Below are 26,135 nucleotides of genomic sequence, written 5' to 3' on the forward strand. Positions count from 1 at the left end.
ACATAGAAAATACATTGCAATAGTGGAAAGATGCAGAAGATGGTTTGAGAGATACTAATTTGCCCCATTGTGTAGTCGTTGATGCATTTACGGTAAGTTCATAAATCATAGTAGTCAAACCGATGACTAAAATGGAAAACATGGGATTAAATATGACAAGTTTGAAAAACTATAAATATGAAATTGATAGCAATAGTTTCATACTAAAAATGGAATTAAATATTATTATACCATATCAAATAGTAAAAAATAGATAAACACCATGTTGATTGGTATGAGCAGTTGTGCACTCTCATCCGGTAATAAATGATGAAAAATCAATATGGTCAGCACTACTATGAATATGGTACAGATTGGACCTAAAATAATATTTTAAAAAAGAAAAGCAATACCTTATACTAAAATTATTTTAAAATATGCAAACATGTTTTTTTTTAAATATAAATTAATAAGTATTTAGATAATTGTTTATTAAAAAATAGTATTTATTAAATAATATTGTACCATACCAACTACAATGAGTATTTAGATAATCATTTTTTAATACAAATTAAACATTAATTGTAATGCCAATTACAATGAGTTTTTTATATATAGTATTACATAGATATACTTTGAATTACTTATTTAAATATAAACATTAAGCATTAAATATATCAGGCAACACGTGTAAAACTAGTACTCCGTATTATATAATAAATTCTCTATGTGATGTAGCATGAGATAAAAGGGTAAGGTATTGTACCTTTTTTGACAAGTTGGAAAAAAAATCAAATTTGACAGCAAGAAATTAAATTGAATCATTGACTGTAAACTTGTATAATGATTTGCGTAAATGTCGGTCTAGACAGTTGGGTATTTAAGCATTTCGCATTTTAATTATGAAATTAGTTGAATTTAGTAAATCATTCACATAATCACATGTCAACTGTTAAGCTTTGAAATACTGTAAAAGACATTGTGACAATGCTATTGTAAAGAGTTAATTCTATTTTTGTCCTAGATTTATAGATGACAATCTATTTTTAGTTTTTTTTTTTACTCCGTATTAAAACATCCTTATTTGGTCATAGTATTATTGCGGCATGACCATTTTTAGTCATCCATCAACAAAATCGTTAAAATATCGTTAAATACAAAGGCGTTTCAATATTTTTTTTATACAAAGTATGTTGAACCGTTATATTTTTTATGTTTATTTTTTTTTAAGCATCCATAATTGAAGATAGAAACGTCATTGAATTTAACGATATTTAAATTGTTTTGTTGATAAAGGACCAAAAATGGTCATGTCACAATAATACTAGGACCAAAAATGAATGTTCTAATACAAATGGACTTAAAGTGTGCTGCCACCTATAAATATAGGACTACAAATGGAATTAACTCTATTGTAAACTTAATACTCTCTCCGCCTCATTTTACGTGTCTGATTTGGTTAACGAGATTTGATTTGAGTTATTTTTAAATCAATTTTCATAATATTAAGTTTAGTATTAGTATACAAAATTTATATATTTAGAAACTATACTAAAATTATTATTAAACAAAAAAAATTAAATTTAAAAATAAGTAAAAAATACTAGAGAAAATAAATAAAGAAGAAACAATTGGTTTGATAAATGAATAGTAAGTATGAAAGATAAAAATCTAAAATGTGACAAAATGGTACTTCTTAACGTTACAAGTTTAATTAATATGTTGAGATTTAAAATAAGAAGGGGGAAAAGGAAAATAAATCTATTAAAACTTACTATATTAGCGAGTGACAAGTATGTGAGTAGCAGATTTATGGACAAGAATCATAGAATTTATGTACGATAATTATGTTTCATCCCTTCGATCACTCTTAGTTCCCTTTGTTTATACGAGTAATTGACTTATAGTCAAAAAAAAAAACATGGAGTACTGTTTTTAAGTTTGGGTGATTTTCCTATATATTATACTGCTCTTTTGGAATAATATTGTTTTTAAAGTATTTGAGTACTTCTCATTGATACTTGCAATGAGACATCAGCGTGTGACCAGAAAAATATTAATTGTATTTTTTAGAATATATATTCTCGCCAATTGATTTGCATTAATTGACTGGAAACAATTGAATTACTTCTTAATACCAATTTATCAACCATTGCATAAAAATTAAGAAGTATGAAATAAAATAAAAATAATAAATATTGAATGAGCTTAACAACACGTTTGGTTCAGGGAATGAATTTTAAGGGAATAGGAATACTATTCCATAAGGAATGGAATAGGTAAGGAATAGAATATGAATTGTATTTCAGCGTTTGGTTCGCGGAAGGAATAGACTTGGGAATTGTATTCCAGCATTTGGTTCGCGGAAGGAATAGAAATGGAATATATATTTAAAAGACATAAATGCCCTTGTACAAAATAATAATAATAATAATAATAATAATTATTATTATTATTATTATTATTATTATTATGTATAATTGAATCTAATATTCTTTGAAGACGGTTCATTATTGAATCCTTTTGAGTTTTGACTTATGTGATTTAAAACTACGTTAGATTTGGATCATCAGTTATTCAAGAATGTTTATACATGATGGAATTTATGTATGAATTAAAATTCAAATAATTTTCTATCAACTGCTAATCAATATATTATAAGAACATTTATTAATATTCATAAGACGAATAACATAAGATTTCAGTCGTTTTTTATTAGAACACGCAATTGTCAAAAGATACATCATCATTATAAATAATGAAGTCACAGAAGCACATATATCCAACCATATACGCAACACAGCTACACATCTTTTCCTTCTTTCATTACGAGTTATTAAACGCAAACGAGCCATAACTGCAAATTAAATGTAAACCTTACAATACTCAAAACTATAACAATGATCACAAATAATATATCAAAAACACATAAAAATTACAATAAAAAATATTCAAACAACGCATATATAAATCACAAACCCTAGTATTATATATAATGCTGTGACGGGCGGTTCCGCAGCCGCAACAGTAATACTGCTGCAGCTGTGGCACACCGCCACAGCCGCGGTGTAATATACTGCACCGCCACAGCCGCAGCAGTATATAATATGTAATATGTAATTTTTAAATTACATATTACATACTGCCCTTAAATTACATATTACATACTGCCCGCAGCAGTATGTATATGCATACTGCTGTGACTGTGGCACACCGCCACAGTACTGCTGCGGCTGCAGGCTGCGGCACAGCACTGTTGATGCCGCAGCCGCAACACTAATTATATATATATTTTTTTAAATATACATACATATATAAAATAATTTATAAAACAAAAAATGGTGAGAAGAATACCTCGAAGAAGAATCTTAATTTGCAATGGCGGAGGAGATATGTGCGATGACAGAGAGGTGATCGGTGATGCGATGAGTTTTAGGTTTAGGTGTGCGACAGAGAGATGATGCGATGAATTCAATCTGGAAAAAAAATGAGCATAAAAATTGTTATGTTTAAATAAGGGTAAAAAATAAATAATAAAAAATACCTATTCCTGAGCTCTCAGGAATAGGTTAATACCGGGGGGGCCCTAGTAATAGTTATTACCAGAAACATTGTTCTTGGGAATACAACTGCGAACCAAACGACGGAATATGTTATTACTGGAAATGCTATGTCATTCCCTACATATTCCGTGAACCAAACAGCCCATAAAGGTGTCTTCTACATGATAGGTTGAGAACATATATTGGTCTAACTAAAATACAAAAAAAATAAAAAATACATATATAATATCATTCAAATGCAATGATGGAAAAACAGCATGTCACGATTAAGGACAGAACATGCAAAGTGAGTGGACAAACAACTAAAATTAAAGATGATAATTTACTTTTCTTTTGTCTCTTTTGTTTTGATGAGGTTAACTTTAAGAAAATATTTGGTGTACTTCCATTTTAAACTTTTAATTTGTACTCTCTCACAAGTTATTGATGTAAACACTTTTCCGTAGACTTACATGATAAAAATAATCTATCATTGTTTGCCACATCAAAGAGTATAACTGTAGAATTTGAGAGTATGCATAGTAAAACTCGTAACTGTAACCACCACTCAAATGGGTGTATTGGATAAATCTCGCTTCCATTTAATAGCTCACACATCGCACATAAGAAGTAGATTGTACTAGAAAAATCATGTACAACAGGCTCAAACAAATGTGCTGACAAGAATCAACCTCGTAACATTTACGTACGATCATTATACTCCATCCATTTAACTACCATTTTTGGGACACGATAATTTTATATTGAAAAAGGCAAAATAGGCCACTGATGAATTAGAAAGAAGTGTAATTGAACCACTGAACTAGAAAATTAAGTTCAATTCAACCAATCAACAGTAAAAGATCACCTAATTTTAGCATATAATTAGTTGCTTCAGGTTCATGGAGGTTAAACATATCCTTATCATTTTTCATTATAATTAAAAAAAAAAAAAGGAAAAAAAGAAAAAAGAAGCATGAATGTACAGTAGTAAAAGGCAGACATTGTGATTCAAACTTCAAAGTCATATAATTGGCATAATTGTCAGAGCCAAGCACGTGCAGGAAGATATAGAGCAAATTGGTAGATATTTTTCTTTCCATGTCACTGCATTTTAAGGTACAAGTCGGACTACATATAACATACCCAGCCTCAAATATTTTTGGTGGTGCGGGTGTCTTCAAATTTAATATTTTTTCGATCAAAAGGATGAGAGAGACCCTGAGGCCTTCCTCATTAGTTAAATTTTGGTGTGGTTTTTAAGGAGTTTTTGTAAGTGTGATTAGAAAAGAGAAAATGAGGTGGATGAAAAAAAAATAAAAGGAAAAAACAAAACAAAATAACAAAAATAAAAAAAAAAAAAAATTACGTGCCCGCCTGGGCGCACTCACTGCACACGTGAGGCGCAGTGCTTTTCCCTCCCGTGGATCGCACGCTACTGTTTCAAAACCCTTCCTTCTGCAAGGCATTCAAACTTTCTCTCTCTCCCTTCTCTCCCTTTCACCTAATCCTACTTTACATAAAAAATGTGAAAGAGTCCCTTATTGGGGAGAGCCTGAGAGAAACAGACCGCCCGCCCCTTAGCATCGCTATCAATAATTATTGGAGAAAAGGTGCAAATAAGGAACTATTTGGAATTAGCAATTAAGCCATCGAACTCGAATAACCTCCAAATAAGTCGCTGAACTCAGAAAACAAAGCAATTAAGCTACTAAACCAAAAAAAAAATAACAATTAATATTTTTAGCAAGTCATTTGTATATTTCGACCATCGGCGACACTTTTCCAGCGACCGGCTGTGAGAGTTCAAATCAACGAACGATAATGTTCGGTTGATCTTCAAAAGGCAAACAATATACTCATCTCAAACCAGGCAGCTCATGAGACTTTCCAGGCTGCATTTAGTCAGATTGTTAAGAGGTTTACCGACTCTCCTACAGACTTATCATATACTAATACTATAATTAGGGACAGTTGGTACATGTTATATAAGTTTTAGGGCTTTGTCATTAGATATGTTAGTAGATCAGTGAATGTACAAGCTCACATCCTATCTTGAGTTGTTCATTCGAATAATGGTTGCTGGAAAAAATAGACCCTCTAACTTTACCTCAAAAGTCAATTAGCCCCCTCAACTTTTTAAATGTACAATTACATCCATAAACAATGCATTTTGGTGTAATGAGACTCAAAAACAGGTTAATGACCTGCTATCACAGGTCATTAAAATAGACCCTCCCAGCGAGAAGGCGAACCAGTAGCTACCTTCTCGCTGGGAGAAGGCGAACCAGGTGAGAAGGCGAACCAGTAGCCGCCTTCTCGCTGGGAGAAGGCGAACCAGTGGTTCCCCTTCTCCGGCGAGAAGGAGAACCTGGTTCTCCTTCTCCGTGACGGACGGTCGCCGGTCATTTTTTTTTGCCTGAAAATGTACCTGAAGCTGGTCGAATTTTTAATGACCTATGATAGCAGGTCATTAACCTGCTTTTGGGTCTCATTGCACCAAAATACATTGTTTATGGATGTAATTGTACCTTTAAAAAGTTGAGGGGGCTAATTGACTTTTGAAGTAAAGTTAGAGGGCCTATTTGACCCTTTTCCCTAATGGTTGGTGTAGCTAGGTTATTCCCCTCATTATATTCACTCATTGATCAATTGAGTTTCTTTTAAAAACCAAAAAAAAAACAAAAAAACAAACAATAAAAAAAAAACTCATTTAAAACACAATGACATACCAATTTTAAAATGAAAATCTTGATTATTATTATTTTTGGCTGCCATGGTAGCTGGGAACATTTGCCGCCGTTTCAGTTTGGAAGAAGGTGAGGCGACACAATGGTGAAGAGTGATAGGGATTAAGACTTTGTGTTTACATTCTTTTTTTTTTTTTTTGGCTTTATACCCACATGATATGGTTACTTTTTGAGCCCCTCCATTTTTTTGTAATTTACTTTTTTTTATGGAACTTTGTGCTTCTTTTTGTCTTAACTTTTTTGTCGATAATGATTGTACATGTTATTTAGCTTGGTGAGCGCCGGAGTATGTCAAATGTATCTTTGTATATTCTTTGATCCTACCGTTCATCCATGAATATGCATAAATTATTAACTTATATCTTAGATCAAGATCTACTATCTATATCATAAGCATGATCCAAATTATATTCATACAATCAATATATTATATACTTTCAGTTAACAAAACAAATTATGTATATTCAGTATTCCTGATTCACATGATTGAAAAATAAGTCGTTTAGCCATATTGCCCAAGTCATACATTTAACCACCAATTCAAAATCACATTCAATTTTTATTCTGCTTTCATCTGTTAAAATAAATTATGTGTAAGAGTATCTCTCCATGAAATGTATAATACTTTCTAAATAAAATGTAATATTTTTATGAATGCATATTATATTTTAACTAAAAATTATTACACGGTTTCAAACAAAACTTACTCTATATGCAGGACGGGTGTGAATTGAAAGCATACCAATCAATCAATTCATACTGATTCCCAGGTCTCCATCCCACAATAAGAACCATGAATTAGACTGGTTCATTGCCATGGCAATGGGAGAAGGACCAAGAAAGCAACAGTTAACACAAAGAAGCATACAAAACAAAGCCTGGAAAGTAACAAACCAGATATTTATCAATGATTCACAAACATCAAATTCCTGCTGGCCTGACAATAACAGGTGATGTCAATGAACAATCTCGGGGACGAGATTCTCTTTATGCTCTTCCAAAACAGAGGGAGTGGGGGTGACGCAATCAAACCAAAAAAGACAGAAAGAAAGAGTATGTGTTGCTCATTGAAAATTGATTGACAGGGATATAGCATAGCATTCGACGACTCTGGAATAGAGGAATGAGGGGCTCTAAAGAATCGATTTTTTTCTTTTTATTTCAGGCACAAGATTGTGAAGTGTTTACTAGTGGAACTAGGCATACAACTCATCGACATTGCACTCGCCCAGAAAAACTTTGATGCTTCGAGGTGAACCACAGTTACCTTCAGCAATCAGAGCTCTGTCGTTAGCTGCCATGTGTGCGATTATCTTGTAGATCATTTCGATCTGAAATATCAAAGGAAAAGAGCGGGTGGGGTCAGCAATGTAAATAAAGGAATAAATTGTAGACTGATAAAAGGGGACAGTGTCAGTGTGTACATCTTCGAGGGCGTGACATCTGTCAGCTATTTCTTCCAACGTTAATGGTTCAACTGGCTCTTTGCAGCTGCAGGAAGTTATCATAACATCCAGTCAGTGTCAACATTAAAGAATTATAGTACCCATGGCGTCATTTGAGATGCCTGAATACCTGGCTTCATTAAGTACTGCAAGAACACGCTTTTGTAGGGCTAGAACTTCTCCTGCGGCTTTTTTACCTGCTTCTACACCTGATATCACATTCAATTTGAATGGTTATCTAAACGGGGCGAGAGAGGAAGAGAGCAAATGAGAAGTGAAGCAAACATTTTATTCCAGATTTCATGCTAGGTCGTTAGAATGTTTTACCCGGTTGATGGTAAGCGTTAATATTGACAAGTGAAGCATAAATCCCAACAGCTCGCTCATAGAGAGCTACTAGGGCTCCGACAGATCTAGGTGTCACTTCTTGTACAGTTACCGTGATAGACTCTCGTTCATTGGCATACAGAGCTGACCTCGTTCCCTACATAATAGTATGTATACGTATCAGCTTTTCAATAAAACTATCCTGACTCCCGAGACATAGCCTCTCTCCCTAGCACAAGTGATATGATAGCATTCCTACTAAGAGAAACGAACCCAAAAGAGCAGAAAATGGGGACCAGGAGGAAACCAACAAATAACTAGAATGAACCTGTAACATTCCGAAAAGATAGTCACCACAAGTGACACCAGGTTCAAGTTCCCAATCATGACCCGGGGGCCTATCGCGCAGTACTTCGATAAATGTCACAAAGAAATTGTGCACACCCTCTCTCAGTTGTTGGATGTAACTGAAAATATGAAATATTTAAGCATATAACTAAGAGATGACTCAACATATATATACAAACAACAGATATCAAACCTATACTTACGCATGCTGATCTGTGCTTCCTTTGTTTCCATAGACTGTGATCCCTTGATTCACCTGTACGTGATAAGAGTAGAAGACAAGCATAAACGTCAGCAGATTTTAGGGCTTAAGTATTAAATCCATGAACTAAACAGTAAACTATGTATTTGCTTATATAATTTCTCTGATACATAAAATATAAATCAGACATCTATAAAAGCTTAGAATATAGTTGTCTTTCTTTTTGTCATTGCCCAATTAAAACTGTATAGATTGTATTAGTTTCTGCGCATGAAGAGAAACATACCCGATTACCATCCAGATCAAATTCTTTGCCAAGCGACTCCATAACCAGCTGCTGTAAATACCTACTGAACAGTAATAGGCTATCCTTGTAAGGAAGAACAACCATATCCTGTGTAAGCCACATCACGAAGTATATCGTGTTACTTAAATAAGTCACAAAATACTGCCTCCAAAGCCGTTAAATAATTAAAACTGAAGTACTATGAACCTTGGATCCTATTCCATCGGTAGCCCAATACCAACATAGAGCAAGAAGTGCTGCAGGGTTATTGCGTACCTGAAGTGCACATAATCCATGGGGGTATTACTCTCTTTCAAAGCATTAATATAAATACATAGAAGGTTGAAAAAAAAAATCAGAGATAACAGATCAAACAAAATTAATCCCAATTATCTCCAAACAAGAATAAAATATTTCCTACTATGCGTACTTATAAGAATAGGAAGAATAGCATTAAAAACTGAATTTAGCAAAAGAAATGATACGAAAGTCATCGTACCACAGTAGTCCTATTTGCTTCGTCCATTAATGCAGCACCAGCAAGCATCTCTCTTATGTTAATTCCCTGGAATGATAACCAAGAAATCATGAGAATGAGAGTTCTGGAAGAATTCGTAGAATCAAAGTCCAGATATCACAAACCTGAAGTGCAGCCGGAAGCAAACCAACAGCAGACATTTCAGAAGTTCTTCCACCAACCCAATCAAACATAGGAAATCTCGCAACCCAACCCTCAATTCTGGCAGTGTTGTCAAGCAACGAATTCTCTTGCGTAATAGCAACTCCCTGCCAGTGAACAGAATTGATTGTCATTTCTAAGAGCTTGAAATTGTAATTTGCAATAATGACAGTAGAAAAAATTAGTTTATTTATTCTTTTGGAGGGGGTGGGGATTTGAGACTTGCATCCATCAAGTGGTTACACCAACAACCAACAATCATACAAAGAACATCAAGAATTTATTAAAGAACAAAGATGCCTTTCAAATAATCAGTGATTCTTCATAAACCAGAACCATGATTCACAATCTTACCTTGTTTTTACGTAAACACAAGTACCTATTGATGAATAAAGAGAATAAATGAAAGCAAAAACAAGAACCTGAGATCAAAACCTGTTTTGCGAATTCCAGGCCAGCTTCACGGAAGGCCTTCTGTACTTCTAGTAAACCATTTCTAGTTTCAGGGGTGCCTCCACTCTGGGTAGATTGAGAAGGAAAAAACAGTAAAGGCCCAACACTTCAATCAAATACCAAGCAACAACAAGGGAATTGGAGAACATATCCATGCATACCTTTGAAATCACTATAACAAGTGTTGATGCCAGCTCTGGCCCAAGTTGTGCTATTTGATGATCAATGCCAGCTGGATCAGTGTTGTCAATGAATCTTATCTGTCAATGTCAATAGGATCGGAAAGCACAACTTAATAACAAGACAATAAAGAGTAAATACCATTATCACAATTCACATCGGGGGAACATTACACATTCATGAAAGAAAGTTGCCAAGACTAATACTTTCATAAAGTATTTTGCAAGACGTGTGTGTTTTGAGAGGGGGGAAAGATGGGAAGTAAAGTGACAGATTGTCAAACATCCATATATCATATATGGCTTAGAATGCTTATCCAATTACCTTCAGAGGAGGGTTGTCAGGTGCCAAAGCCTCAGCAACAAACTGTGGTCCAAGTGCTGAACCACCAATTCCAACAGAAAGAATTTGAGTAAATCGGCCACCGGAAGGAGTCCTGACCTGCACTTAAAGTGCCAAAATTTAGATAAATTATAATCATAAAACAAACAACTCCCAATTCTAGACCAAGACAGAAGAAAATGCAGCATGTTTAAATATGTTCCAACTCTACCAAATCATTCAAAAGCAGTCAAGTGTCAGCAGACACAATAAAAATTAGAGACTTGAGCCTTTTCGTAATAAACCAATCCTCATTATTGTGCCAACACACTTTAAAAAGAAAGGAACAAAAAATGCCTCACAGCAAAGCCTTCACTAGCACATATCTAAAATCACACTTCACATTGAATGGCTACATTCAAGATCATTCTATTACACAAAAACATATCTTTATAGGAGAATCACTCAATCACCTCAATCTTGTTCCAAAAACATATCTTTATTATAACACAAAATATTATATAAGTTTCCCAGTGTAAGATCCTCTGTTATTCACAACTAATCCAACACTAGTATTTGCTGCTTCTTCTCTACTCCCAGTCACACAAATTTCCTAAATCCACATGACAGCTTCTGATCAACACGTTTAAAATAAGTCATTGATTTACCCTCCGTCATCCTGTCGGGCCTAGATGTGGGGCCTAGGGCTAGGGAATTTCATCGCCTTTAGTGTGCGATCATTAAAAACCGTTAGAAATTCAGCGTTGACTAGAATCAATAGATGAAAAGGAGCTGAGACAACTGACCTTACCGCCGACGACGTCGTCGGCGAACTTACAAACGGCTTCTAGAGTGTTCTCGATCTGGAGGCGGAGGAATGAGTTGGGAGCGAGGTGAGGGCTCCGGAGCCAATAGTGCCCCACCATACGCCCCTCATCGGGATTAGAAATCGCGCCTTTCTCCAGCGCCTCCATATCTTTGAACGCCTTCTGGAGCCGGGGCTCCATCTGAGCCACGAAATCGTCGCTGAACCCGACCCGACTCACGTCCAAGTACAACCCCAGCTCCTTGTGCTGGTACAACCAATCCACGTACCTCTTCCATAACTGCCGCGGATCCTTCAGAATCCCATCCTCCGCCGCCTTCGACTTCAAAATCACATCGTTGTTCCCCGACGCGGCTGATACTCCGGCGGGAACCTCACGCGCCACGGATTGCGCCCGGAATCGGAGCTTGTAATTGCAGAGAGGAACCGAGGGCTTCTGGAATGGGGATTGGGCGACGGGAATTGGCTGGAGTTTGGGGATGGATTTGATTTCGGGCTTGAATGCAGCCGAGACTGAGGAAGCAGCAGCCATGGCTGCTCGATCGTTGTTCCTTCCTGTGATTCTTCGAGATCACGAATGGGTTTAATCTGACGAAGAGAGAAACCGCGATGCGTACGAGGTCTGTGGTTTAGGCCATCGGAAGTGGAAAAGCCATTGAATTCTGATGATTTTTTATTATTTTGTTGTTAGTACAACAGTTCAACTACTACTAGGTTGCCGTTGCCCCGAGTTAGGTCGCGCTACAGAGAAGACAAATAAATTGTTTATATATAGTAAGCATATTTGGAAAAAATTTACCACCCAAAAAATTGATCATGACTAGTTGTGCCGTCATATGGGCTTAGTTCACTAGTTCAGTAGATACCATGTAGAAAAAAATCAAGATTTAAATCTCAACAATAATAGTGTAAAAATTATGTCAAAGTGGACATATTCCTTATGCGCGTAGACATTTGGCTCGATTTACTAAGCTACTGATAAATTTGTGACCATCATTTTAGATGTGTATTTCATTTGGAGTCGAGTTTTTAACTTTATGGTTATCAAGTCAATATTTTAACCAACTTAATTTATATTGTCTTTAGTTTTTTTTATCAGTTAATAATGTGTGATGATAATATATATTTGTTAAAGGAATGCAATGAGATATATAACTTTATTAAAAATTTTATATGGTACTTTAAGTTAGTTTTTTTTTTTTTTGCTTTCAAAAAAATAAGTTAGTTAATTTTTAAAAAATTTAAATATTTTATACATTATATTATATGTGAGTTTTTTATATTACATTGATATTTACATTTTGTATAACATTAATCTAATCCATATTTATAATTTATAATTGAAAAATAAAAGAATATCATATCGGTTGAGCTTATTATACATGATATTTTTAGTGTAATTTGCATGTTATTATGTATGAATTAAGTTTATTTGATTTGATGGTATATTTAAGTAATGATTATGAGTTATGAGATTTTCAATATAAAAGAAAATGTGGGTGAAAAAGACAATGAGGTACGGTGGGGCCGATTTGGGGTAGGCTATTTGATGAGAATCATAGGTGGGGAAGATTTAGATAGGGAGTTTATTGTCTTTTCCCTTGGTACTTCAACACTCTCGGATATTCTTTCTCGCCTTTGATTCCAAATCCATCTCCGTCACAAGTTACAAATACACAAGTACACAACACATTTTTCATATTAGTTTACAATCTACCCCAGAAATGTAATTTTATGATAATAAAATCATACTTAACAATTACGAGTAATATAGTAGTTTGAAATAATTAGTAAGTAAACCGTTAATTCAATTATCAAGTTAAAATTTTAATTTTTACGAAAAATATTAATACCGCATGTGAAATAAATAAATAAATATATATATTTCTTTCAAATAATAAATTTATGATACATGAAAAAAAATTAAAATTAAAATTAAAGCAACTTTAAATAAATTAAAAAGTTAAGTATACTTTATTATTTAAATATAAAATATTATATATTACACTTTATATATTAGAAAAAAATATATACATGCACGTAATATTTCAATTCAAAATGTTTTGAAACACAAAGTCGTATAGTTAGTATAGCGCATTATATATATATATATATATAGAGAGAGAGAGAGAGAGAGTGTGTGTGATGCTCTGATGCGGTCAATGGCTCCTATATGAACAAATCAGAACATAGGATGGGTTTCAGATTAATGGTTGAAAGTTAATGAAGATGAAAAAATTCGATAAAAGTGGCAATTTTGTAATTTCACAGTGTCTTTCTCAATGATTGTCAATTTGAGAATGTCTATATGAAGCAATCACTAGAGTATTTTGACAACAAATTTCATACTCATGTATGAAAACTACAAAAGTCTCTATATTGTTTAAAGCAAGTACCACATGCATGGTTTAAGCGTCTGCATGACTATCTATTATCAATGGTTTTGAGGTCTCAAAAATTAATTTATCATTGTTTATCTATTCCGCTGCTAATATTTAAATCTATGTACTTGTCTATATTGAGGGGACGTATTATAACTTTGTATTATGCTCCGTAGTTAATTTAGAATTCATTATCCTTTTCTCAATATTATTGTAAATTTACCTTTTATTATTCATAACTTGAGTAATACTCTTTGTATTTTTATAAATACATATGTTCTTATACTTTGTAAATTGAATTGATCAATAATAAAAATTTTCTCAGATTTATTGTTTTCCTCAACCGCACATTTTTAATTATTGAGAGGAGAGAAGATATTTAAAAAAAAAAAAAAATCACTTTTAGTGCCCTACTATTATACATGTCTCAAATTTGATCATTGACTATAAATATTTTCAAATTAAGTGCATGCCTATATAATTTGTATCACATTTGATCATTAACTTTTAACTTTTCAAATTAGGTGAATTGTTATGTAATTTGTACAACATTTAGTCATGCCGTTCAATTTTTCAGCCAAATTTCTGGACAATTATTGTCGAAATTTCAACGATAAAAATAATATGTTATAATTAAAAGGGTATTTTTAGCTAAATATTGCAGAAAAATTATTTTTCACGTTGAAATTTTGGTAATATTAACTAAAAAATTGAATAACATGACTAAGTTTGATACAAATTATATAGTTATGCACTTAATTTAAAAATATTAATAATCAATAACTAAATTTAATAAGTTCATGATAAAAATTGAAATAAAAAAAAAAAAAAAAGGAGAGAAGATAAGCACTACGGAAAAGACAAGTGTCCAGGCCAAACAGTACATTCGTGGTAACACATCAATCTCATTTCTTCGGAAAAATACAAAATACCCAAAAAAAGAGAAAAAAAAAGAGAAAAAACCCTTGAAAAGCCAGAATCCGAATCCAAAAACATCTCCAATTTCGTGTTTCTGTCATCCCTATTTACCCGCTGCATTATCCTGGAATACAACATTCCATAATTCTCCCAGCATTAAAATCAACAAATTCTCAATCTCTTCTTTACAAATTTCGATTATTAATCGGATAAACCCATCCCCTCCCTCCACCCTGCTTCGCCGCAAACGGCCGAGACGCACGCTTCTTTCCCAGCTGATTTTTTTTTTTTTAATTTTTAATTTTTTTTTTTTTTGGGGGAAGACATGATGTGGGATGAATGGGCAGAAGGTATCCAGGAACAGAAAAACGAAGAAGAGTACGAATACGATGCTCAAGAACAACGGCAAGACAGGGAGGAAGGCTCTTCTTCCTCATCCTCTTCCTCTAACCTCAACTTCGATTTCTTATCTCTTGTTTCTCAGCCTAAGGTAATTTTTTTTTTAATAATAAAGATGGAATTTTTACAGTTCTTGTTGGCTATTTCCTGCGGATTGTTAAATGGTTTTGCTCTATTGTCTTCTTTGCTTCAAAATTTGTTCCCTTTTCCGTGGTTTGTACAGTGATTATTATGTGGGTTTTGAAACTGGTGAATGTGTATGGTTTTAGGATTATTATCGGATATTGGAAGTGGACTATGATGCTTCGGAGGAGGTTATTCGATCCAATTATATTCGTCTTGCTTTGGTTTGTACATTCTCTTTGTTCTCACTTTTGTTTCTGGTTTTATTTTTACTTTTTTTTTTGGATGAGGATGGAAACCTAGCCATCACCATTACCCGAGGTGTGCACGGGATAAGCCTTTCATCATAGGTGGCAAAAGATCCAAGGAGTTAAACCAGTATAGGTTACTCAAAGCAAGAGCAGCCTATTGGTGTCCGGCTCAAAGCAAGAAGGCCGATAGGCCTATTGGTGTCCAGTCTAGGTTGTCTATAGCTGACGGGCTCAAAGTAAGAGCAGCCTATTGGTGTCTTGCTCAAAGCAAGAAGGCCGATAGGCCTATTGGTGACTGGCTCAAAGCGAGAAGGCCAATAGGCTGATCTTGCTGGGAGTCGAATTTGTAACCTTGTGGTTTCATTTTTCTTTGATTTTGCTAGTTCTGGAGAGTTCATTGGGCAGTTGCCATCTACTTTTAGTCTTTTGACGTTTGTTGTTTCCTTGTACAGAAATGGCACCCGGATAAGCTAAAAGGCCAGGACACTGCTACTTCAAGGTTTCAGGAAATAAACGAGGCATACCAAGGTGAACATCTGTTTCCATTTGCCTGTAGTTATGGCATTTCGATTTGGTTCTGAGTTGCGATTGTTATATCTGGTTGGCTTGTTCTCGATTTGGGATTATGCATTGTACTTGAATCTAGTGGCTGAGGTTCTTTCTTGTTTGTCTAAAACTTAATGGATGACGGTTTGCTTGAAGGAAGTTAGTTATTGACATAGCAACAAATAAGTGGTCTGTGAGTAGTATGGGTTCTACCCTCGACAGAGAGCAAGGTCGGGAATATAATGTGTATAGGGGGGTGTGGACATGACTTAGAACTTAGAAGCGTAAATTCTTTGGGAAGTAGCCATGAAAGGAATAGGTATAGCTCTAATTGAAGGCTAAAGCTCGGGGGAAAAGGGCCTGTTTAATATCCAAGGGTCTAAAGAGAATTTTCGGGTTCATGGCAGAATTAGAATGTTGTGCATAGTTGTGGCCTTTGAAGTTTGAAGGAACTGTGGTTTGTATGAAAACTATAGTTTTGGAGTAAACAGGAGATTGGTTGATAATGTACTATGTACAAAACTAAGGTTTCTGTTTTGGTCCCTCACTCCCCCTCTTAGGCTCTGATAATTAATGTTTAGAGAGAATATGAAAACTGGGGGTAACCCCAGCCGAGTTAGTCAGACTGTTGACTTATAACCACAAGGTTACAAGTTCAACTACCTGCGGGAGCTGCCTATTGGCCTTCTTGGTTTGAGCAGGTCAATTGGGTTTACCCAGGCACATCCACTGGTAGACCTTTGATATATTCTAACGCGATGTTTTTATTTCTTCCACTGATATTTTATATTTATCTGATTATGTGATACAGTTTTAAGTGATCCACTGAAGCGTCAAGAATATGACAAGACAGCAGTATTACGTGCCTATGACTACAATATAGTGGTATGTTTTTTCGTTTTTGCTCCATATCTTTCTCACATGTCCGCCTGCATTAAAATCTTATCCAATTTATCGCCATTTTCTATTCTCAATCTTTCTACTGCTGTGATTGCAGGAATATCTTGACCGGTATAAGGGGCTTATTTTAACATGCAATGGTCTCGGCATGAAGCACACGATATGGTAAAACCAGGCACACGATATGGTAAAACCAGGACAAGCACATTCTCTTTGTCCCAAGATTCTACTACCGGAGTGATCATAATCCAATGAATCTCAAGTTCATGATCGGATTCCTAGTAGTTCTTAGCTACTATAAGTATAAATACAGGCTATTGCAGATTTGCATCACTTTCTGTTCAAATACAGAACAAAAATTGTAAGGGCAACTGATTTAGCATGCTGTCTATATGATTTTTGCCATTTTACAGTGTCAACAGTGTTGATACCAGAACCACTGAACCAGTAGCCTGTTGGTTTTTTTTATCAGCAACCTGCATCTGGCATGTAATTGACTTGGAAAATTTCATCAGCTTTATGATAATCCATGTGATTTAGGATGTGATTATTTCAATCCTTTGTTTTTTATATCTCCAAATTTTCATTCTCCATCATGTTCTATTATCTAAAGTTATATGCTAATTACAAGTATTCATAATTGATTCACTACAGTCTACAGATGACCAAATCTAAAAATAAGATTTTCCAGGAAGCAAAAAATTATTATGCTCAACATACAAACATTTTGAGAAACCTGTAAACCATTAAGTCACATTTCACGATTTACTTTTTCCACTAAATCTTCGAGAAACTTGTAAACCGTTAAGAGACGTTTCGCCATTTACTTCTTCTACTAAGGCTTCAAGGCAAGGGTAATGAAGGTTCTTGGGATTGAAATGCAATCCTTTTGTTTTCAGAGTCTAAAAGTGTTACCTGGTACTCTGACCTTAGTAAATAGGGATTAGTAACAATAGAGGGCAGAAAACCAATATCAGAAGTTCAGTGTAGAGAACTCAAAGATGTTGGGGTCTCTGTGCTTATAGCCAACTCATCAAGTAGTTGAAATGCAGGCAATAGTTTTCTCTCTCGGCAACTCGAGTCAATTAATAGGCCCCATGTATGAGGCTCTGGCTTGAATCCCACATTCACCAGTCCAAACAATGCAATTGCTGCATCAGCTGCTTTTCCAGCTTCACAGAAACGAGTTAATAGTTCGTTTGATGTGGCATGGTGAGGCCAAAACCCCTTGCTCAGCATCCGGCCCAACAACTCCATGGCTTTGTCCAGTTCGCCTTCCTTGCACAATATATTCAGAACAATACGGTAGCATTCCTTGTTAAGGTAAACACCGTCGTTGGATAGCTTCCCGAGTAAACTTAAAGCTTCATCCAGCCTGCACTCCCTGCACAATGCTGTTAGTATAACCTTAATTGCAACATCATCAGCTATGCAACTATTTTCTTTCATCTTGTCGAGCAACTTGATGGCTTCATCAATTCTACCACCCTTACACAAGCAACTTATATATGCTGTATAGCCAACCGTATCCAGTTTAAAAGCATCCTTCATTTCACCAAAAACCTCCTCGGCCTCTTTTAATCTTCCTTGTTTACGATACCCATCCATCAAGGTTGTGTAATTAATTGCATTTGGTTGGCACCCATTTTTTCGCATGAAGTCCATTATTTTCCTACCTTTATCAACTTCCCCTCCATGAGAAAACCATTTTATTAGGATATTATAAGTTAAAGCATCCGGCAATATTTGATCTTTTGAAACCATTTCTTCAAACAAGTCAATTGCTTCTTGCAATCTTCCACATCGGCACAGGCCATCCATGAGTGTTGAGTAAGTAATCAAGTTAGGATAAGAAACTTGGGACTTCCTCATCTCTTTAACCACTTCAAAGGCAGCCTCGAGATCTGCATTCATACAATGATGCTTGACTAGGATGTTGAAAATGCATGTATTAGGCTCCAAATGGAGATTTTTCTGAACATGCAATAGAAATGCCTTTGCCATATCAATCTGGTTGACTTCAACCAGGAGATTGAGGCATGTGCTAATGGCTTTAAGAGATGGCTTCTCACGTACAATTGGCTCAATTGCATCAAACATTTCCAGTACCTTCTCATGAAGAGAGAACTTAGAGAAATGCTTCATGAGGTTAATGAATATACCTTCATGAAATTTGCAAGTCTCATAGGTCATCTGATGGAGGACAGCATCAACCATCTGGAATCTTCTGCATGCAGCAAGTTTGTGGAGAATAATAGCATAAGTGGAACTATTGTGATTAAAACCCTTTTGAGCAGAAACCATGTTAAAAATTTCCAGTGCATGCTGTGGATCCTTCTCACGCTTTATTAATCTAATTGCCACTTCATGAGATATAAACTTCCATTTCTTCGGCACTTCATTGATGGTGACAGAGGTTTCCGTTGAGGCATCTGGTTTTCGGGAGGTCACTTCAGTATGTTGAAAATGGGAAATACACTGAAATGAAGATGATGACAATGCAGACAAAGAGGAGAAACATCGATTCTTAGTCGTGAAAACTTGCATCTGATTTGCATAGAATTCTTGAATAGAAAACTAATATTCGTCTGTTTCACGTTTGCCACCCCCAATTGTTCTGAAATAGACCCGCTAAGCAAGTGAGACAAAAGAAATGAAGGGACATAGTGAAATATTATTATTGAAAGGAGATAAAAGATGTGCTACCTGTCAATGGAAGAGCAGAATCGGCAGCCTGTCTTACTCAGCACCTTCCCTGCCTTCTCTTCCTAAAGCTTAGTTTATCTCTGAGATTGGCCTATGGAAGGAGGTTATTCAATGAGAGGTTGAGATTGCATCCAAAAACTTCACTGGTTGACAACAAAATCTGGTCTGGGATTAGGGCCATCAGATTAAAATTCTTGATAACTTCAATATTTTTCCTAAACATATAGCAAAATAATCTAGCTGTTCTGATAATTCAAAAGTTTGACAACACATTCTAATCTGACTTTAGACAAAGCATTCCAAACAAATAACTTTCCCCCGATCAAAACATTCTAGCAAAACAGTCCACTAAATATCAAGAAATTCACACCAGGAAGAGTCTCCAAATGGCCAAGCATTGATTGCAGTCTACAGCCAGCACACAGCACATATAAATCAAGAGTCATTGAAATACAACACAACAGCTTTGATGCAAAAGATCCTTTGCAATACTTAAACATGCCTCGGTTCAACAACTTAGAACTATTGACAATCTCTTTGTATTAGAATCATAACAAATTTAAAAAATTAGTACTCCATATAAACTATGTGCTTTCTCTAAGACCAGTCCAGTAGCTAGGACATACAACATGCTTCTACTTTTCTACATAAACCACATCATTGTTGAACAATCACTTCGATTTTTTTTTTTTTCTCTCCCACTGCCTCCAGTGTCTATCCTTTCTCATTCTAAAGTTCCTTTGCCCACATTAGTGAGAGAACCATTTGTGTAAACATGCTCTAAAATATATTTTGAGGTTTCTCCTCTGCATAAAAAGAATATGTCACTTAAGCAAACAATTTCACCATTTAACCAACTTGATTTTAATCCAATAATCACTGCAAATAAACTCTCAAAGCTAAATTGTCCATAATCCAGATAGTAAAAGACAAAATTACAAAGCAGCATCCAGTATTCCAGCAAGTCATTTCATTTGAACGTTTCATTGAACACTTGGCAATGCCATTGGAAATCAAAGCGAAGCGATGCGGGAGTATAAGCCGAACTGCTATTACAATACCTATTGAAATTGATTGTATAATAAAGAAAAATTGCATTCTTCTTTTCTATTATGGAAGAGAATAGTTACATAATCACACAAGCAATAAAAAGAAATGAACAAAGTAGCAGGCGTGAGGGAACAACTGGAGTGTAAAGCGATTAAGTTAAAATACCTGAAGAAGGCAACGGCGGCGCAGCGAGGCAAGTAGGACGCACGCGCGACGGAACAGGTGTAAGCAGCGTCGTATTGGAGATGGTGAGGACGCTCCGACAGTGGCGATTCGGAAGAGATGGTGGCGGCCGCCGCGATGGTGGCTCAATTGGAGGTGATGGCACAAACTGATGCGAGAGATGAATATCAGATTAAAATTTCAGAATATAATTTTGCCATTGAAGTTCCGCACATTCCTCTCAAAATAAGTGAAAAAGATTTGAAGTGAAAAGCAAAAGATTGTAAACCGGGTTTCACTAGACCGTTTTTGGCAATTTTATAGTTAAACATTTTTAAAATGATAAAAAAAAGTTAAGAAAGAAATAGTAATAAAGTGAAAAAATAAAAAATAATTAATACTTTTAAGTTAAAGCAAATTTTGATTCCATTCAACTAAATGTGTGTAGTTTGCCATATCTGTGGCCCAAATTATTAAACATTAACCATTAATTAAACCAAAATTTATTTTTGATTAACCGAAATTTTTAATTACATTTTGAAATCTTTAAAATTATAAATAAAAAGTAACATTACCTATTACACCAATATCTATAAAAAATAATTTGTAATATTTAGGAATTTTATAATTTGCCGCCAAAAATCTTGTGTTCAAACAGCATGAAGTATTCTCTCAAATGGGAGGTCATGGGTTCAAAGTCTCAATGAATGCGATATTGACTAGTTGAGTTTCAGTAACTTGAGAAAGTATATATGGACAGATATTATGTAACAAGTTCAATAGTACTCAAAAAAAGGAATTTTATAATCTGCCACTTTATTAATCCACCATAATACCAGTAATCAGTTCAAAGGCAGAAAATAGCATTACAGGAAGTAAATTTGTACAATGACTGAAAGACAATCTTATTTAAAGCTGAATCATTTCTCTCTTGTAGTGTTCTTGATCCATTCCAGGTACTGGGGGCTGCCACCAACTATGGGCAAGGCAATCACTTCAGGAACACTGCACAAACAAGCAAAAATGATAATCATAATCCCTTGACAAACCTGCCATCGGGTTAGCACAGCGAAATTCTCCAATTTTTTAATTTTTATTTTTGGAAAAATAGAAAACTAGAGAAAGGAAAAAGGAAATAAATTTACTCGTACATTTGGAGATAATACTTTGTGCTTGTTTGTGCGTATGTGCGATATTCTTGTTGTGTATTGTGATTGACAGTACAGATGAAACGACTAATTCGGGCGAAGAGGATTATGGAACAGAGGCTTACTCGTATTCATGGTTGGCATTCACATGTGTGGTGAGAGCTTCCAAGAGAGATTCCCGAGTTTTGATAATAAGCAGCTCTTCAGAATCGCTCTGTATCTGTTACAGACAATTTAGAAATATTTCTTAGAAACCAATGCCGTATATTGAAGGTAATTTACTTGTGAGATGATTCACAACGGGAATGAATATTACCTTTCCATCCCACTCATAAACTGACTCGACACCTGCAGAGATTAAAAAAGTTAATACTTCCCACGGTTCTACTCATCAATAATATCAGAGTATTAATTTAAGACACGAGTATGATGGAAATCTAGCAAAGCCACAGAATCAGTTCTACGGTATTGCGGAACTCCAACAACATAACAGAAAAGCTGTGGAATCAAAAGCGGAATTGAAGAGTTGAGACCCGGAATTGAAGAGTTGAGACCCTGACGTTTCTGAATAAAATCCTGCAGTGGAGTTTGTACACTCTTTGTCGATCATATGCTGCAATGGATACACATTTGATCCCAGTGGGAGTGGCCTATTCACCTTTTGGTTTGAGGCAGTTAGTTATGTGCAACCTAGGTTAGTAGACCTCTTTGAGGTCCTTTGCAGGTTAGGGTGACAAGGCGAGGTTTGCCTAGTGCACACCCTTGGATAGTGACGGTAGGTTAAGAAAAGATCTATACGCCTAAAATTGTGTCAAATTCATTATTGAACCATTTCGGTGTCATGTATTTCCAACTGATGAAAAAGGAAATTGAACGACAAAAACAAAAATTTGGAGGTCCAATTCAAGTTCTAGCTACAAAAGTAAAGAACTAGCATGATCCACAGATGACTAAACAAACTATTTTAAACTTGTCTCTACCAAATGTGACGCATAAGATATGCTAACTTGCTAAAGGATTAACAGAATGTCTCTAAGCTATGTTTCATTTGCGTAATGAAGTAATACGGAAGAGTGCACTTGCCTGGAACTCGATTAACACATGCCGCAAGTTTTTCCTTGACTATGCTTTCAGCCAATTTCTTACCTGCAAAGGAAGAGGCGTTGCAATTTAAACATCGACATAATGAATAACATCGGCCAAAAACATAGAGATAGTAGAAGAAGCAGCAGCAGAAAACCACGGAACATTATATTGTATGTAAGCACAGAATGGGTGAACTTCCATATGAATATACGAGTATAACTACTTTTACTAATCAAAATACATATATACGTTCAAAAGGATTACATATCTTTAAATTGTTAATGCAACTAGTAAATGTGAAAGGAAGGAGCATCTAAGACATGTAGGGAAACATTCCGTCAAAAAGTACAAGTATGAGATGTTAAAACCCAACACAGCAGTTAACACGCTCATCAATTCAAATATTTCAACCATTATTCAAATTGTCAAGTCCAATACGTTTCCAATGCATTCTGATTCAATTTGTTAAGAATCTGACAAATTTCAAGAAAAAAAGGGAGAAGCCTAGCAAATCACCACTTGCCATGGGCATCAGAAAATTTCGATGTCATATATGTATAAAACCCAGATTTGTCAGACATAGAATACAGGACTAAGAAAACAATATGCAGAGACGAGACAAGTAAACTTTCAAGTAGGCATGGCTACAACAAGAAATGAATGACAGATGGAAGTAACTTCATAAGTTTGTGGAGTGACAGTGACTGAAACCTACTTTCAGCAAATGGTAAAAGTCAAACTTTTCCAACTCATGAACATTTACTGATGAGTAATTAGTCAACTAAAACAACCAGTGCCATGAAGTAGCTTAGTACAATTATGCCTGCACGGACAACTTAGTTGGTTCTTAGTGGTAGATTGTGCGCAAGGATAGGATAAAGCCTGGCAGCCATAGTGCGGGAGTTACACCCAATGTGGTGGACTCCTTGCAGGCACTAGGCACTCGTCCTCCCACTTAATGAGCTACTTAGTGATACTATCCCATATCGGCTGCACAAGAGATTATGGAGTGGTACTTAAGCTGGGCTAAACCTCCACTCATTAACTAACTTTTGTGGTGGAGTTAAGGTCTTGGCTTGAGTGCTGTGATTTACCCCTACACCATCCTGTAGGGTCTAGGCCGAAGGAATTTTGCCCTTTATGGAAGCTTAGTACAATTATAACTAGCAAATACAAATGTACAATCAATTCTAATGTTTTTTTATTTTTTGAATACAACTGACCCGATTACATTGTAGTATGTTCGTCTATACTTTCTCAATCAATTGAAGCACAATGAGTTAATATCACTGCCTACGAAAATGATCAAAAGAAAGAGCTTTAAGACATAATAATTGAAGACTAACCAGCTTCTTTGTTAGGAACAGTAACATAGACTACGATACTGGGCACAGTCTTATCGCTAGCTTCCATTCTCACACTATGAACACTTGTACTCTGTGCACGAGATTTTGATCTGAAACACCAAAAGCATCGCAATATTATCAATTTCACCATCAAACACAAATGATTGAATGTTGCAGGATCTGAAGCGGAGAAATGAGAGAATTTACCTGAAGAGAGGGACGAATGGGAGGGACTGAGCACAACCCGTTTTGGAGAAAGGGACAGAGAGATTGGAGAGGCCGAAAGTTAGCACACAGAAGGCTCCGACTAGAGGCAAACGGCGACGTATCAGTGTGGATGAAGCTATGGCCGAGAGTCGCAGTGCCATTTGGCGATGAAAATTGTTGCGGTTTTATAAGGTTTGATTTCTTGGTTCCATGATTATTCTGAACCCAAGAAAAAGCAAGGAATTGGCATAGCTTTTTGGGGTGAAAATAAGTTGCTCCTGCTTTTGGGCTTTGTTTTTCTTCAAGAATATTATTCATATACTTCGTTGGGCTACAACCTACCATGGAGCAACCATAGTTATTGCGTGGACCACCATAAAAAAAAAATAACGTCGTTTCGCATATATTTTTTTTTTCATGCGATACGTTACAATAAAAATATTTTATAACTCATAATATACATTATTTTAAAACACAAATTATATTATTCTAACTCATAAAGTATATTATTTTAACTCATAAAATTTAATGATGCTGTTTTGAAACGTAATTCACACAGTTGTCTGGACCACATTCCACACAATAATTTGTCCAAAAATTCCAAGTGGGCTGAACCTGGTCAAAGCAAATTGGGCCAAGAAATTAAACCTAAGTCCTTCAACTCACTGTTGCAAAAATCCCCGCCTAGACCGAGGCGAATTGCTCCCTAGGTGTTAATGTCAGTAATTGTCAGTAATGGATGCTTAAATGTGGCGGCAACTCTTACTTTATACCACCTTTTTATTTTTTTTATTTTTATAAATTGTCAGAATTTAGTTAATTTTTTTTTCTCTTTTTTCATCCCAACCTATATTGTCTTTCCTAATCACACTTACAAAATCCCCTCAAGAACCGTAAAATATCCCCATTGATAAGTATGCTCTTATGTTGAGCGATTTAAGTGTGTTAGGGGGCGCAATGATGTGTGGGCACGTGGTGGTAGGGAGAGGAGGGGCTATCACTAGGAATTTAAGTACAAGTTTTGGTTGTTATTCCAGGTTTGTCCCAGTTTATTTTGAAACTTTGGTTTGGTCGAGTCATTTTCTTTGTATTTGTTTTGGTGGATTAATGAATCTTTGGATTTTTTTTTGTTTTTTTTGTTTTTTTTTTAAATAATACTTACCAAAATTATCATGATCTCACTGTATTTTTTTTAATTATATTCATTTTGGACCCTTGATAATATATAGATGAGATTAAACCCTACATTTTGCCTAAGCAATCATTCGCATTTGATTCGTCATATATGTGTGTGTGTGTCCTTGTTCAGATGAGAATCGTACCACTCCCAAGTGAGAATATGTAGTATAATCTAGGCCATTGAAATCATATAATCCACCGTTGTGACCAAAAGTAATAATTAACGTGAATTAAGGGCAAGGAAATTGCTTCGAAGGGCAATTTGGTCAGTCAACAAGTTCCCCAACGGGTTTAATAGACACGTTGAGCAGTCTTGTTGGACTAACAGGTCCGTTCGAGGGGTTCAATAGACCCATTAAGTAGTCAGTTGGACCAATGGGGCTATTCATCAAGTT

The 26,135-nt window shown here is 35.3% G+C and overlaps 4 protein-coding genes across 8 annotated transcripts; 1 reads left to right on the forward strand and 3 right to left on the reverse strand.

Moving 5' to 3' along the window:
• Positions 1 to 7,138: 7,138 nt before the first annotated feature.
• LOC116027456 (glucose-6-phosphate isomerase 1, chloroplastic) lies at positions 7,139 to 12,036 on the reverse strand. Its single transcript, XM_031269095.1, has 14 exons — positions 11,319 to 12,036; positions 10,516 to 10,632; positions 10,173 to 10,271; positions 9,994 to 10,077; positions 9,522 to 9,665; positions 9,379 to 9,444; positions 9,087 to 9,155; positions 8,880 to 8,987; positions 8,595 to 8,647; positions 8,372 to 8,510; positions 8,044 to 8,200; positions 7,847 to 7,925; positions 7,696 to 7,762; positions 7,139 to 7,602 (listed from the first exon to the last, which is right to left on the reverse strand). Exons 1-14 carry the CDS (start codon positions 11,868 to 11,870, stop codon positions 7,468 to 7,470), a joined length of 1,869 nt encoding a protein of 622 aa, XP_031124955.1. The 5' UTR covers positions 11,871 to 12,036; the 3' UTR covers positions 7,139 to 7,467.
• A 2,632-nt stretch (positions 12,037 to 14,668) lies between these two features.
• LOC116027459 (chaperone protein DnaJ) lies at positions 14,669 to 17,412 on the forward strand. 2 transcript variants are annotated; one of them, XM_031269102.1, is made up of 5 exons: positions 14,677 to 15,127; positions 15,306 to 15,383; positions 15,863 to 15,938; positions 16,768 to 16,841; positions 16,954 to 17,412. In XM_031269102.1, exons 1-5 carry the CDS (start codon positions 14,963 to 14,965, stop codon positions 17,023 to 17,025), a joined length of 465 nt encoding a protein of 154 aa, XP_031124962.1. In that variant the 5' UTR covers positions 14,677 to 14,962; the 3' UTR covers positions 17,026 to 17,412. The 2 variants fall into 2 exon arrangements, with proteins under 2 accessions (XP_031124963.1, XP_031124962.1); XM_031269103.1 differs by lacking the exon at positions 15,306 to 15,383 and having other exon boundaries at positions 14,669 to 15,127.
• A 127-nt stretch (positions 17,413 to 17,539) lies between these two features.
• LOC116027458 (pentatricopeptide repeat-containing protein At5g18475) lies at positions 17,540 to 21,015 on the reverse strand. 4 transcript variants are annotated; one of them, XM_031269101.1, is made up of 3 exons: positions 20,778 to 21,015; positions 19,563 to 19,653; positions 17,540 to 19,473 (listed from the first exon to the last, which is right to left on the reverse strand). In XM_031269101.1, exon 3 carries the CDS (start codon positions 19,401 to 19,403, stop codon positions 17,838 to 17,840), a length of 1,566 nt encoding a protein of 521 aa, XP_031124961.1. In that variant the 5' UTR covers positions 19,404 to 19,473; positions 19,563 to 19,653; positions 20,778 to 21,015; the 3' UTR covers positions 17,540 to 17,837. The 4 variants fall into 4 exon arrangements, with proteins under 4 accessions (XP_031124961.1, XP_031124960.1, XP_031124959.1 ...); XM_031269100.1 differs by having other exon boundaries at positions 19,563 to 19,705; XM_031269099.1 differs by having other exon boundaries at positions 19,563 to 19,722.
• Positions 21,016 to 21,554: 539 nt separating this feature from the next.
• On the reverse strand, positions 21,555 to 24,846 carry LOC116026866 (protein CutA, chloroplastic). Its single transcript, XM_031268290.1, has 6 exons — positions 24,562 to 24,846; positions 24,355 to 24,464; positions 23,006 to 23,068; positions 22,239 to 22,270; positions 22,048 to 22,142; positions 21,555 to 21,779 (listed from the first exon to the last, which is right to left on the reverse strand). Exons 1-6 carry the CDS (start codon positions 24,720 to 24,722, stop codon positions 21,695 to 21,697), a joined length of 546 nt encoding a protein of 181 aa, XP_031124150.1. The 5' UTR covers positions 24,723 to 24,846; the 3' UTR covers positions 21,555 to 21,694.
• Positions 24,847 to 26,135: the final 1,289 nt, after the last annotated feature.

Source organism: Ipomoea triloba, chromosome 8 (assembly GCF_003576645.1).
Source record: "Ipomoea triloba cultivar NCNSP0323 chromosome 8, ASM357664v1".
NCBI lineage: Eukaryota > Viridiplantae > Streptophyta > Magnoliopsida > Solanales > Convolvulaceae > Ipomoea > Ipomoea triloba.